Source organism: Saccopteryx leptura, chromosome 7 (assembly GCF_036850995.1).
Source record: "Saccopteryx leptura isolate mSacLep1 chromosome 7, mSacLep1_pri_phased_curated, whole genome shotgun sequence".
NCBI lineage: Eukaryota > Metazoa > Chordata > Mammalia > Chiroptera > Emballonuridae > Saccopteryx > Saccopteryx leptura.
This window is the reverse complement of record NC_089509.1, coordinates 8,195,790-8,209,415: the sequence shown is the minus strand read 5'-3', so window position 1 is coordinate 8,209,415 and position 13,626 is coordinate 8,195,790. Positions and strand designations below refer to the sequence as shown.

Here is a 13,626-nt window from a genome sequence, read left to right as displayed (position 1 = left end):
CTCTTCTCTTTGCTCCCTCACCTCTAGCCACACTCGGTTCCCTTGAACAAGCCAAGACATCACAGGGCTTTGCTGTTCCCTCTGCTCTTCCCCTAGATGTCCACAAGGCCGGCCACTCTTAACCTCCTTTAGGGTTTTTTTGTTTTTGTTTTTCTTTTTTTGTATTTCTCTGAAGTTGGAAACGGGGAGGCTGTCCGACAGACTCCCGCATGCGCCCGACCGGGATCTACCCGGCATGCCCACCAGGGGGCGATACTCTGCTCATCTTGGGGCGTCGCTCTGCTGCAACCAGAGCCATTCTAGTGCCTGAGGCAGAGGCCACAGAGCCATCCTCAGCGCCTGGGCCATCGCTGCTCCAATGGAGCCTTAGCTGCGGGAGGGGAAGAGAGAGACAGAGAGGAAGGAGAAGGGGAGGGGTGGAGAAGCAGATGGGCGCTTCTTCTGTGTGCCCTGGCTGGGAATCGAACCTGGGACTCCTGCACGCCAGGCCGACGCTCTACCACTGAGCCAACTGGCCAGGGCTCCTTTAGGTTTTTATTCAAATACTACCTTCTGATTGAGACCTTCCTCCTTACCTACCTAGCCAGTCTATCAAAAATTACCGACCTCTCATTACCTAAACCCTTTCCCTGATTTGAATGTTCTCTTTATTATTTAGCAATGCCTAGCATAATATTTAATTTAACTAATTTATCTCATTTATTTTCTGTCTCTCCTGCTACCATTTAAGCTGCACAAGAGCTTTTCATCTGTCTTCTTTACGCGTTGCATCTCTAGTGTGTAGAATACAGCCTGATTCATAGTAAGCACTTCCATAAATTGTCTGTAGGCTGAGAATGGATGAAATGGTTCCTTGTCACAGAGGATCTCCCTGACCACACTATTTTAAATAGGAATCTCCTATTACCCATTCGCTGCTTTACTTTCCTTCATGATACTTATTAATCAGCATATCAAATGTGCATGTGTACAGCGTCTCTCTACTATAATGAAGGTTCCTTTAACAGCGGGGCTGTAAATATTTGCTAAATGAATTATGTAATTTCTTGAACGAATCTAGCAGCACCGCGAAGCCGCCTTATGGTAGCACTACTTTTGAGGGTAGCGGCAGGCTTGCACCCGCCATGGGGGCAGAGGTCTAATGGCCAGAGTTGGGTTTCGGCAGCGCTTCTTTAAACCAGCTGGGGTCCCCGGGACCCAGCGCAGGTCCTAAATCGGGAGGGCCGACTATCGCCCCTTTAAACTAAGTTTCGCCTAGCCGGGCAATTTCCGGGGCGGTGTCATCGCCCATTTAAGAGCGGCGCGCGCCGCCCCGCCCCCTGAGGGCGGAGCCTAGGAGGACTTTAAAGGGCGGGTCGGCGGTTAGTCAGGGTCCTCCAGGGGATTAAGGCGGTGGAGGCTCGTGCCTCAGGCCGCCATTTCTTGGCATCTCCCGAGGGGCGGCCCCCTCCTTAGCTTCGCTCGGTCGCGGTTGCGTCGTCGTCTCAGCCCAGGTAAGCGCGAGGCCCTGCGGCCCCAGCCGCCCTGCCCGCGCCCGGCTAGCTCCACGCTCCGCTCCCCTCACACCCCGGGGACCCCTCTTCGTCGCTCTGGGACTCTGCGCTCGCGACCGGTGCTACGGTCCCACCCCGGGACCCTGTGGCCGCCCGGAGCTTCCCCGCCTGGCCGGCGAAACTAAACCCGCCGCGAGGGGAGGGGCGGCGGCGGCCAATGGGGCCGGGCCGCCGAGTTTCGGGCGATACCGCGCGGCCGGCGCGGCGAAGCGGAACGGAGCGCCCGGGGCGACGCCGGGTCCTGCGTGCTGGGACCGCCGAGCTCGCGCGGGAGTCCCGGCGGCGGGGCGCCCTTCCCGTGCGGGCGCGGCTTAGCCGGCCGGCTGGCCGGGAGGCTGTGGCAGGCCGAGGGAGAAACGCACCTGCAGCTGGTCACGGTCTTAGCACAGACACCCGAGTAGACTGCGGAGCTCAGTTGCGTTTGACCAAAACTTCAGCTGCTTGGCCGCGGTGGGAGGCAGGTGTGTGCCCAGTGGGAACTTCCCACGGAGGACGGGCTCTAACGGGCCTAGCCCTCCGCCCACCCATGGCGTGGGGCGAGTTAATGATGGCTTCTTTGGCGTGTAAACATGGATTATATTTGTCACTACCTTTATGGTTCCAGTCTGGTGAATGCTACTTAAGAGCAAGAGACCCGTCTTTTAAACTGTTCGACATTTTAGATTAATATCAAAAGCTTTTTTTTTTTTTTTTTTAAGAATTAGGGGGGGAAATTACCTATAACTCCATTTCTAAGGTAACACGTTGTTCAGCCCTGCTTAACAGTGGATTATTTGTGGACATAAACTAGTTTGCAGGATTTTCGTCTTTTTATGGGTAAACTTAATTAGAAAAATGGTACGTACAGTGTAACTTCTGTTGAATTAATTCTCTTACAAATGAACAATTCTCTTATAGGAAAATATTTTGTGATTACTTGTACTGGACAAAAGATATTAATATCCTTATGGCACTTGAAGCAATTGCTGCCTGACTGGTGGTGGCACAGTCCATAGAGCGCCCACCAGGAACTTGGAGGTCCCCAGTTCCAAACCCCGGGGTCGTGGACTTAGCGAGGGGGGAGGAGAGGGGGAAGGCCGGTGTCCGCCTTGAGCCCGGATCGGATCGTAGACGTGGACGCAGGGTCGCTGGCTTGAGCACCCCTGCCCCAGGCCCTTAGGAGAAGCAATCAATGAACAACGAAAGTGAAGCAACTACCACTTGATGCTTTTCATCTCTCTCTGTTCACTTTTTCTCCCTTCTTGTCTTTTTCTAAAAAACAAACAAACCCTAAAAAGAAAAGCAATTGCTTGCCAAAGATTGTGGCCACCAGCCATATGTGAAAGTATACACATTTCATGATACTTTTGAATTTTAGATATGTATAAAAACACAATATAGGTAGTAAAGGCAATTTGCACTTTTACAATTGTAAAGGAAACCCTTCTGGTTCACTGCTGAAACATTAGAAACAACAGATTAAAAACTAGTATTAAAAAAAACCCCAAAACATAAGAACCAACTATCCCAAAATTTCACTGTTATCATTTGTGTCCGACAAGTTCTTTATTAAGTGCCTAATATGCATAATGTTGTGCTAGCTAGGTCATCTTGATGAAAGAGTCAGAGCAGGTCTCTGTCCTTGTGTTTCAGTGGGAGAATTACCCAGTAAAACAAGTAATTGAACAATTGGTTGTTTAATTATAGTTTCTTTAAAGGTTATAAAGAAAAGGCTAAGGGTACTAAAAGGAGCACCTGATATAGACTCAGGAGTCAGGATTGTTTTTCTGAGGGAAAGGCATTTCAGCCAGAAACTTGAAATTAGCCATGTGAAGTAGAAGAGGGTGGGGGAGTGTGAGAGAAGTGGAAAAGAGCATTCCAGAAAAATGGGACAGATAAGGAGAAAAAAAGACTCTTGGACTGAGCAGAAGTGATTTAATTTTTCACTTATAAATTTTGTTTGTGCCTAAGACCAACTGTGTTTTATGAACAGCTGTGTCTTGTGCCATTTATGTACCATAATTTAACTTGCATGTTAATGGACATATATTTTCTTTCTTTCTTTCTTTCTTTTTTTTTTTTTTTTTTTTTTTAAAATATTTTTTTTTTTTTTTTACTTTATTTATTTATTTTTAGAGAGGAGAGAGACAGAGAGGGAGAGACAGAGAGAGAGAAGGGGGGAGGAGCTGGAAGCATCAACTCCCATATGTGCCTTGACCAGGCAAGCCCAGGGTTTTGAACCGGCGACCTCAGCATTTCCAGGTCGACGCTTTATCCACTGCGCCACCACAGGTCAGGCATTTTTTTTCTTTATTTTATTTTATTTTTTTACAGGGACAGAGAGTCAGAGAGAGGGATAGATAGGGACAGACAGACAGGAACGGAGAGAGATGAGAAGCATCAATCATCAGTTTTTCGTTGCGACATCTTAGTTGTTCATTGGTTGCTTTCTCATATGTGCCTTGACTGGGGGCCTTCAGCAGACTGAGTAACCCCTTGCTCGAGCCAGCGACCTTATGTCCAAGCTGGTGAGCTTTTTTTTTTTTTCTCAAGCCAGATGAGCCCGTGCTCAAGCTGGTGACCTCGGGGTCTCGAACCTGGGTCCTTCCGCATCCCAGTCCGATGCTCTATCCACTGCGCCACTGCCTGGTCAGGCGACATATGTTTTCTTAAGTTAATTATGCCTTGAAAAATCCTTGTTTCACAATTTGAAGCATGTGAGGGACTATTTCTTTAGGATATCCTACTAGAAGTAAAATTGCTGAGTGAAGGGTATGCACATAAAAATTTTGTTAGTGTTTACAAATTCTCCTCCAAAGAGAGCAGTGTATTTTTCCCATATTCTTTTCAACACTTACTATCTTTAGTCTTTTGAATGACAATTATCTTTTTTTTTTTTTGTATTTTTCTGAAGTTGGAAACAGGGAGGCAGTCAGACAGACTCCCGCATGCGCCCCACCAGGATCCACCCGGCTCGCCCACCAGGGGGCGATGCTCTGCCCACCGGGGCGTTGCTCTGCTGCAACCAGAGCCACTCTAGCACCTGAGGCAGAGGCGCAGAGCCATCCTCAGCACCGGGGCCAACTTTGTTCCAATGGAGCCTTGGGTGCGGGAGAGGAAGAGAGAGACAGAGAGGAAGGAGAGGGGGAGGGGTGGAGAAGCAGATGGGCGCTTCTCCTGTGTGCCCTGGCTGGGAATCGAACCCGGGACTCCTGCACGCCAGGCCGACGCTCTACCACTTAATTATATTATTTTTTAAATTTGGATTTTCATGGTTAATGATGAGGTTGAACATATTTTTAATTAATATTTTCATTCCATATCACCTTTTAGAGCTTTTTTTCTTTAAAGCTTGTCCATTTGTTTTTCTGTTGGGTTGCTTATTTTAATGATTTGTGATAGTTCTAAATTAAGTTGCATATTAGTCCTTCGAAAATATCTTTCTGCAGAAAAAATTTGAAAGCCCTTTACCTTAAATACACTATTTGTTTCCTTCTAGTATTCATTTCTTTCACTTTAAATTTTTAGTTCATCTGAAATTTATTTTTATGTAAGTTGCTTTCATATTTTTGTAAAAAGAACTTGTTATTTGTGATATAGGGTTTTATAGTTCAAAATACATAGTTATTAAAATTCTAAATCTGGAAAAAGCTGTTTTTTTCCTTATCAGGGTAATTCTGTATAGTGAGTCTTTATTTTCAAGGTGTAGGATGGCTTTAGGCGACCCCTGTGTTTTGGTCGTTCGACCCCCGCTGGGGTCCCAACCCACAAGTTGAGAACCGCTGGTGTAGGATAAGTGAAAGTCAGAAAACTTATTTTATAATTCATTTGCTTTCTAGGAACCTCAAAGTTGTAGTGCATTTTGAATATTTTTTTTCTTAAAAAACTTTTTTATTATGGAAAAGTTCAACATAGACAGAAGTATTCAGAAGAGTATAAAAACTCCATGTACCCATCATCCAGCTTCAACAGTTATGGACCAGTTATCTGGCCAATTTGTTTCAGCTCTATTCCCACTTCTGTATTTTTTGATTCATAAGATGCATCTGACTATAAGACACACCTAGGATTTTAAGGAGGAAAATAAAAAAAAATATTGAACCAAATGGTGTGCTTAAATATTTAATGAAATACCGTATTTTTCACTCCATAAGACATGTAGGCATTTTTCCCTCCACTTTTGGGGGGGAAAAGTGTGTCTTATGGAGCGAAAAATACGGTAACTCCTTTCCTTGTATTATTTTAATGCAAGTACCTGACATAACATCATTTCTTCCAGAAATATTTCAGTATATATCCTGAAGAGATAAAGACTCTTAAATATAGTCAGATTATGCCAAAAAAAGTTATTAAGTTTGTATATATTTCTATCTAGTGGGAAAATGGCACAAGATATGTCAGTACAATTGTTTCATATTAAATGGTCTACTATACAGGGTGTTTGTGGCATAAAATCACAGAAAATACATTTGTATCTTTTTCACATTTTCCTGGTGAGAGTATAACTTGGAAATAACATTGGCAGGAATTAAAAATGTAATATGTAAACCCAAATCAAAGCAATGTATTTAAGATGTATTTAAGTTATGTATCTACTATGTATTGTATTCTCATTAATATTAAAGAGGACACATTTTTGGAGGTTAAAAGAAAGATAAAGACTTTAAAAAAAATACATCTTTAATACCACTATTTTAACTAATAAAAAATGGTAATTCCTTGGTGATCATAAACAATCTGGTCAGTGTTCAAGAGTGCCGTGTATAATTTATATCCTTGGGAAGTTCAAATGACATCTGTCATGACTTTGCCGGTTTACATAATTACTTAGTATGCATACTTGTAGAAGGAGGATGTAATCCTCAATTTATAGTTATTGAGTTATTTTTAATATGTTGGTATATATGTTAATAATTCAGCTTTTATATTTATCATGTTTACAAATGCATCTAGTTTAAAGGATCAAATGGTTATGCAAGATTTGTTAATTATATATAACAAAAATGTGTCTTAAAACTTTTATTTTGAAATAATTTTAGACTTATGTAGAAGTTAAAACAATAGTACAGAGTTCTCATATATCTTTCACCTAATTTCCCCAATGATAACATTAGACAATATAAAAAAAAACTTTATTTGAATTAGGATCTAAAATAGTCCATAGATTGTAATGTTTGATATGTATTTAAGTCTCTTTTAATTTATACTTTCCTTTGGACCTCTTTATTCCCCCACCTTGCTATTTGTTGAATAAGCTGAATTAATTTTTTGAAAAATAAAGTCATCATGAATACTTTGTATTTTCATTCAGCTTCTTTTTAGCTATTGTTTTTGATAATTTCTTATTTCTAAAGTTAGAGTTTTACATGAGTGATTCTATGATGTAGTAGAAAGAGAGACCAAGATTTGGAGTAGAAATTAGAGTTTGAGCCCGTCTTCATTATTCACTAAATAATGGGCCCTTATTTTACGCATGAAAATAAGACAGTGCTTTGGGGAGTTTTTCTGAGGACCAAGTGAGATTATTTACTAAACATTTCATTTGTTGTACTTGATGATAAAATGTACTGGGTGGCTAGCTAGTCAAAGTAGAAATTATTTCCTCAAGGAGCTTTCAGTAAAGGAGACAGGCATACAAATAAATAATTGAAATCTGATTAGTGAAGTAGTTAAATATTTTCAGGATTCAGAACTCTTTCTTGGGGAAGATAATAGGTGGAGTTGTTGAGTTAATTGGAATAAGGAGAATCTCTGATAGAAGTCTAGGATCACAAGTATTAACTTCCATGGGCAGCTGAAATGAGACTGGATGGCAAGGTGCAAAGGGAGCAGCAGTACCTGAAAGAAACCCTGGAGAGAGAGACTGGAGCCAGATGTTATATGTGAATGCTTTGTAAACTTGAAAGCTATCTAAAATTTTAGTTATTTCTGTGGGATCTAAGCAGATGAACATACAAGTCATAAGTACCATGGCTTTTCCAGTCTACGTGTACTTTTTTGGTTTTGTTTTGTTGTTTTTGTTGATTTTAGAAAGTGAGAATCATTGGTTGATTTTTGCATGTGCCCTGACCAGGGATTGAACTGTGCCCTGACCAGGGATTGAACTGCAACCTTAACGAATCAGGATGCTCTAACCCAGTGGTCCCCAACCCCTGGGCCACAGACCGGTACTGGTCTGTGGGCCATTTGTTTCTGGTCCGCAGAGAAAGAATAAATAACTTACATTATTTCTGTTTTATTTATATTTAAGTCTGATGATGTTTTATTTTTTAAAAATGACCAGATTCCCTCTGTTACATCCATCTAAGACTCACTCTTGATGCTTGTCTTGGTCATGTAATACATTTATCCGTCCCACCCTAAAGGCCGGTCCATGAAAATATTTTCTGACATTAAACCGGTCCGTGGCCCAGAAAAGGTTGGGGACCACTGCTCTAACCAACTGAGCTGCCTGGCCAGGACCTAGATACTTTTTTTTTTTTTAATGTGATGGTATTTATTTATCCAAGACTCATCTAGTGGGAAGGCTTCTTTTCAAAAATCAGCACTCTTCTGAATTTGTTTCTTCCTCAAGGCAACCACCGTCACATTTTAAATAGCATGCTCTTTTTTTTTTACGGAGACAGAGAGTCAGAGAGAGGGATAGACAGGGACAGACAGGAACGCAGAGGGATGAGAAGCATCAATCATAGTTTTTCCTTGTGTGTTGCAACACCTTAGTTGTTCATTGATTGCTTTCTCATATGTGCCTTGACTGCGGGCCTTCAGCAGACCGAGTAACCCCTTGCTGGAGCCAGTGACCTTGGGCTCAAGCTGGTGAGCTTTTACTCAAACAAGATGAGCCCGCGCTCAAGCTGGCGACCTCGGGGTCTTGAACCTGGGTCTTCCACATCCCAGTCCGATGCTCTATCCACTGTGCCACTGTCTGGTCAGGCTAAATAGCATGCTCTTATTGCTAGTTTGATTATTTGTTTATTTATTTTTTATTTATTTATTTATTTTTACAGAGAGAGAGGAATAGATAGGGACAGACAGACAGGAACAGAGAGATGAGAAGCATCAATCATCAGTTTTTCGTTGCGACACCTCAGTTGTTCATTGATTGCTTTCTCATATGTGCCTTGACCGCGGGCCTTCAGCCGACTAAGTGACCCCTTGCTCGAGCCAGCGACCTTGGGTCCAAGCTGGTGAGCTTTTTTTTTTTTGCTCAAGCCAGATGAGCCTGCGCTCAAGCTGGCGAGCTCGAGGTCTCGAACCTGGGTCCTCTGCATCCCAGTCCGACACTCTATATATTGCGCCACCGCCTGGTCAGGCGCTAGTTTGATTTTTTAATTTTAGGGATTATCTGTTGAATTCATACTAGGCAAGATGAAGGATTAGCTCTCTGTCCACATCTACCTCTATTATACCCTCATTCAGTTATAGTTATAGGTATCTATCTAATTATTGCTAGGTCAGTTTTTAGTATTTATAGTATTATGACTAAACTACTAGCTGAGTCATGTAGTATATACTGTGTTTACTTTCTCTTTTCTGTGTAACTTCTTAGTTTCTCTGAAATGGATAACTGTCTTTTTTGTTTGTTGGCTTAGTTATATGTACTTAAAGTATAAACTCCTAGTTTTATAAATCCAAATACTAGGTTAGCAAGGTAATTTCTTTGGTCTTTTCATTTTATTTGTGCTATATTTTTTAAATTACTAATACCCATTTTATTTATTTTGACTAACCTTAATGTCCTTAATATGATAGATATAAGGAACAAAGTAACAATAATTTGATGTTATAAAGAATTATGTCTATTAAGTAGCAATTTAAAATCTGTAAGTAATATAATTGACAAAAATTTATATTTGAAATATTTTTGTATTTTAGTTGAAATAGGTGATTATTTTTGTATTTTTATCATGAAAGCTCAGAAGAGAAATGGAACTTCTTAGGATTATTGTCATCAGAGGATACCTTAGTGTATGGCATCATCTCCTAAAGTTTGTGGGGATATATGGCTATTGTACATATAATTTATTGAGCCAAAGACCTGATGACCTCTATTATACCATCATTCAGTTATAGTTGTGAATATCTATCTATCTAGTTATGGTTAGGTCAGTATTTAGTATTTACCTTATAAAATAGTCTACTAAGTTCAGAAATGCTGTATACCATAGTTTATATAAATAGAATCTTTAAAAACTTTGAAATAGCCAGTTAAATTATTTTTTCAAATTTAATTGAACCAGGAACCCTTTTAAATAACATTTCTATTAATATCAATAGGACTTGACTAAATAACACCATTTTTCTAACTGCAAATTTGAGAATCTTCTGATATCTTTTTCTCTCCTATTTTATAGTGACAAAAATGCTGAGCTTCTTCCGCAGGACGCTTGGGCGTCGGTCAATCCGTAAACATGCTGAGAAGGAACGACTTCGAGAAGCTCAACGAGCTGCCACACACATTCCTGCTGCTGGAGATGCTAAGTCTATCATCACGTGTCGGGTGTCCCTTCTGGATGGTACTGATGTTAGTGTGGACTTGCCGGTATGTAGGTCTTGCTGGCCTTTAAATTCTATATGCAATCACTTTCTTCATTTGAGCTTTCTACTTGATATCTTACTGAGGGAAAAGGTATAATTTAGTATGGGTCAGTCACTGTAACATGCAGATACATGAATCAGGTAATCTTAGGATCCTGGCATGATAGTATTTCTCTGGAGTTAATGATCATTACTAAACACCTAAATGATAAGGCAGTTGTTGGTGCGAGTCATTTGTGTGTATGTTCTTTGCAATGGCAGTATATAGTGTGCTCTGGTGGATTCCTCACAATACTTGTCGAGCAATTATTAAAGCAGTGAGATTTTTTGGGAACCAGAATGATTCTTACATGTATACAGTAAGACTTTTATTTCTCTATACTTTTCTGCAGTTTTCAAAACATTCCTTACTTTCTTTAAAACAAATACTTCCGCCTGACCAGTTCGTGACGCAGTGGACAGAGCATCGGACTGGGATGTGGAGGACCCAGGTTCCAGACCCCGAGGTCGCCAGTTTGAGTGCGGGCTCATCTGGTTTGAGCAAGGCTCACCAGCTTGAGCCCAAGGTCACTGGCTCGAGCAAAGGGTTACTTGGTCTGCTGTAGCCCCCACCCATCAAGGCACATATGAGAAATCAATCAATGAACAAGTAAGGAGCTGCAACGAAGAATTGATGTTTCTCATCTCTCTCCTTTCATGTCTGTCTGTCCCTATCTGTCCCTCTCTTTGACTCTCTCTGTCTCTGCCACAAAAAAAACCCCCAAAACACAAATGCTTCCTCCATAGATTGGTATGCTTGAAAAATTTTTTTTAATTTAATTTTTATTAATTTTAATGCAGTGACATTGATAAATCAGGGTACATATGTTCCGAGAAAACATCTCCAGATTATTTTGACTTTTGATTATGCTGCATACCCCTCACACAAAGTCAAATTGTCTTCTGTCACCTTCTATCTGGTTTTCTTTGTGCCTCTACCCTCCCCCTACTCCCTGCCTCTCCTTCCTCGCCCCCTCCCCACCCCTCCACCTCACCCCATGTTACCATCACACTCTTGTCCATGTCTCTGAGTCTCATTTTTATGTCCCATCTATGCATGGGTTCATATAGTTCTTAGTTTTTTCTGATTTACTTATTTCACTCCGTATAATGTTATCAAGGTTCATTCATGTTATTGTAAATGATCCGATGTCATCATTTCTTATGGCTGAGTAGTATTCCATAGTATATATGTACCAAAACTTTTTAATCCACTTGTCTTCTGACGGACACTTGGGTTGTTTCCAGATCTTCGCTATTGTGAACAATACTGCTATAAACATGGGGGTGCATTTCTCCTTCTGGAACCGTTCTATAGTGTTCTTGGGGTATATTCCTAAAAGTGGGATGGCTAGGTCAAAAGGCATTTCGATTTTCAATTTTTTGAGAAATCTCCATACTGGTTTCCACAGTGGCTGCACCAGTCTGCATTCCCACCAGCAGTGCAGGAGGGTTCCCTTTTCTCCACATCCTCGCCAGCACTTATTCTGTGTTGTTTTGTTGATGAGCGCCATTCTGACTGGTGTGAGGTGATATCTCATTGTGGTTTTAATTTGCATTTCTCTAATGATTAGCGATGTTGAACATTTTTTCATATGCCTATTGGCCATCTGTATGTCCTCTTTGGAGAAGTGTGTATTCATTTCTTTTGCCCATTTTTTGATTGGATTGTTTGTCTTTTTGGTGTTGAGATTTACAAGTTCTTTATAAATTTTGGTTACTAACCCCTTATCAGATATACTGTCAAATATGTTCTCCCATTGTGTAGTTTGTCTTTTTATTCTGTTTTTATTGCCTTTGGCTGTGCAAAAGCTTTTTAGTTTGCTATAGTCCCATTTGTTTATCCTGTCTTTTATTTCACTTGCCTGTGGAGATAAATCAACAAATCTATCGCTGCGAGAGATGTCGGAGAGCTTACTGCCTATGTTTTCTTCTAAGATGCTTATGGTTTCACGCCTTACATTTAAGTCTTTTATCCATTTTGAGTTTATTTTTGTGAATGGTGTAAGTTGGTGGTCTAGTTTCATTTTTTTGCAGGTTGCTGTCCAATTTTCCCAACACCATTTGTTGAAGAGGCTGTCTTTATTTCATTGTATGCCCTTACTGCCTTTGTCAAATATCAGTTGTCCATAGATCTGTGGGTTTATTTCTGGGTTCTCCGTTCTGTTCCTGCTTGCAAAAATTTTAACGAAGTGAGGAAAAGGATTTTCCTTCCATAGCTCAGCTCTGACTGCCTATCTCTTTGCTCCCAAAATTTTTTGCTTGAGGTGGATGCAGAGAGACAGACTCCCTCATGCATCCTGACTGGGATCCACCCAGTAAGCCCCCTACAGGCTATGCTCTGCCCAATTGGGGCTGTTGCTCAGCAACTGCTCTGTTTTAGCACCGGAGGTGAGGCCATGGAGCTATCCTTAGCACCTGGGGCCAACTTGCTCCAACCGAGCCATGGCTGCAGGAGGAGGAGAGGGAGAGAAAGAGAAGGGACAAGGAGAAGGGTGGGGAAGCAGATGGTCTCTTCTCCTGTGTGCCCTGACCAGGAATTGAACCCAAGATGGCCATACACTTGGGCTGACATTCTACCACTGAGCCAGTCGTCCAGGGCCCAGTGTGATCTTTATTTCAAGACAGTGTGTTGTAATTATATTCAAGTTTTGGGTAGAAGTTTTTTGTTGTTTTAGTGAGAGAGAGAGAGACAGGAAGGGAGAGAGATGATAGGCATCAACTTGTCATTGTGGCACTTTAGTTGTTCATTGACTGCTTTCTCATATGAGCTTTGATCCTGGGGTGGGGGTCAGTTGAGCCAGTGACCCCCTGCTTAAGCTAGTAACCTTGGGTTTAAGCCAGTGACCATGGGGTCATGTTTTTGATCCCATGCTCAGGCTGGCAACCCTGCACTCAAACTGGTGAGCCCGCCCTTAAGCCATATGAGCCAGTGCTCAAGCCGGTGACCTCGGGGTTTCGAACCTGGGTCCTCAACATTTCAAGTTGACACTCTCTCCACTGTGCTACCACCTGGTTAGCATGAGTAGAGTTTTTACTGTTATGAATAATCCTAACTTATAGTGTGAAACAGTCCCAATATATTTGAAAGGTGCTAACTTATTCCTTACTCCTTAGAGGTGTTTCTTTACTGCCAAATCTGTTTCTCATGTCTTTGTTCTGCATTAAAAGATTTACATAGCCTGACCAGGTGGTGGCGCAGTGGATAGAGTGTTGGACTGGGATGCAGAAGACCCAGGTTCGAGACCCCGAGGTCGCCAGCTTGAGTGCGGGCTCATCTGGTTTGAGCAAAGCTCACCAGCTTGGACCCAAGGTCTCTGGCTTGAGCAAGGGGTTACTCAGTCTGCTGAAGGGCCACGGTCAAGGCACATATGAGAAAGCAATCAATGAACAACTAAGGTGTCGCAATGAAAAACTGATGATTGATGCTTCTCATCACTCTCCGTTCCTGTCTGTCCCTGTCTATCCCTCTCTCTGACTCTCTCTCTCTCTCTCTCTGTCCCTGAAAAAAAAAAGT

At 41.8% G+C, this 13,626-nt stretch overlaps 1 protein-coding gene across 10 annotated transcripts in view; it reads left to right on the top strand.

Moving 5' to 3' along the window:
• The first annotated feature begins 1,341 nt into the window (after positions 1-1,341).
• EPB41L5 (erythrocyte membrane protein band 4.1 like 5) overlaps positions 1,342-13,626 on the top strand; it is a 143,082-nt gene continuing 130,797 nt past the window's right edge. For all 10 annotated transcript variants that reach the window (XR_010746590.1, XM_066344841.1, XM_066344840.1 and 7 more), the window contains exons 1-2: positions 1,342-1,493; positions 9,887-10,074. Coding sequence is in view for 9 of the 10 variants with exons in the window: in XM_066344841.1 (XP_066200938.1) it covers positions 9,895-10,074 (180 nt within the window). In the remaining variant the exon portion in view is untranslated. The remainder of the gene's footprint in view (positions 1,494-9,886; positions 10,075-13,626) is intronic.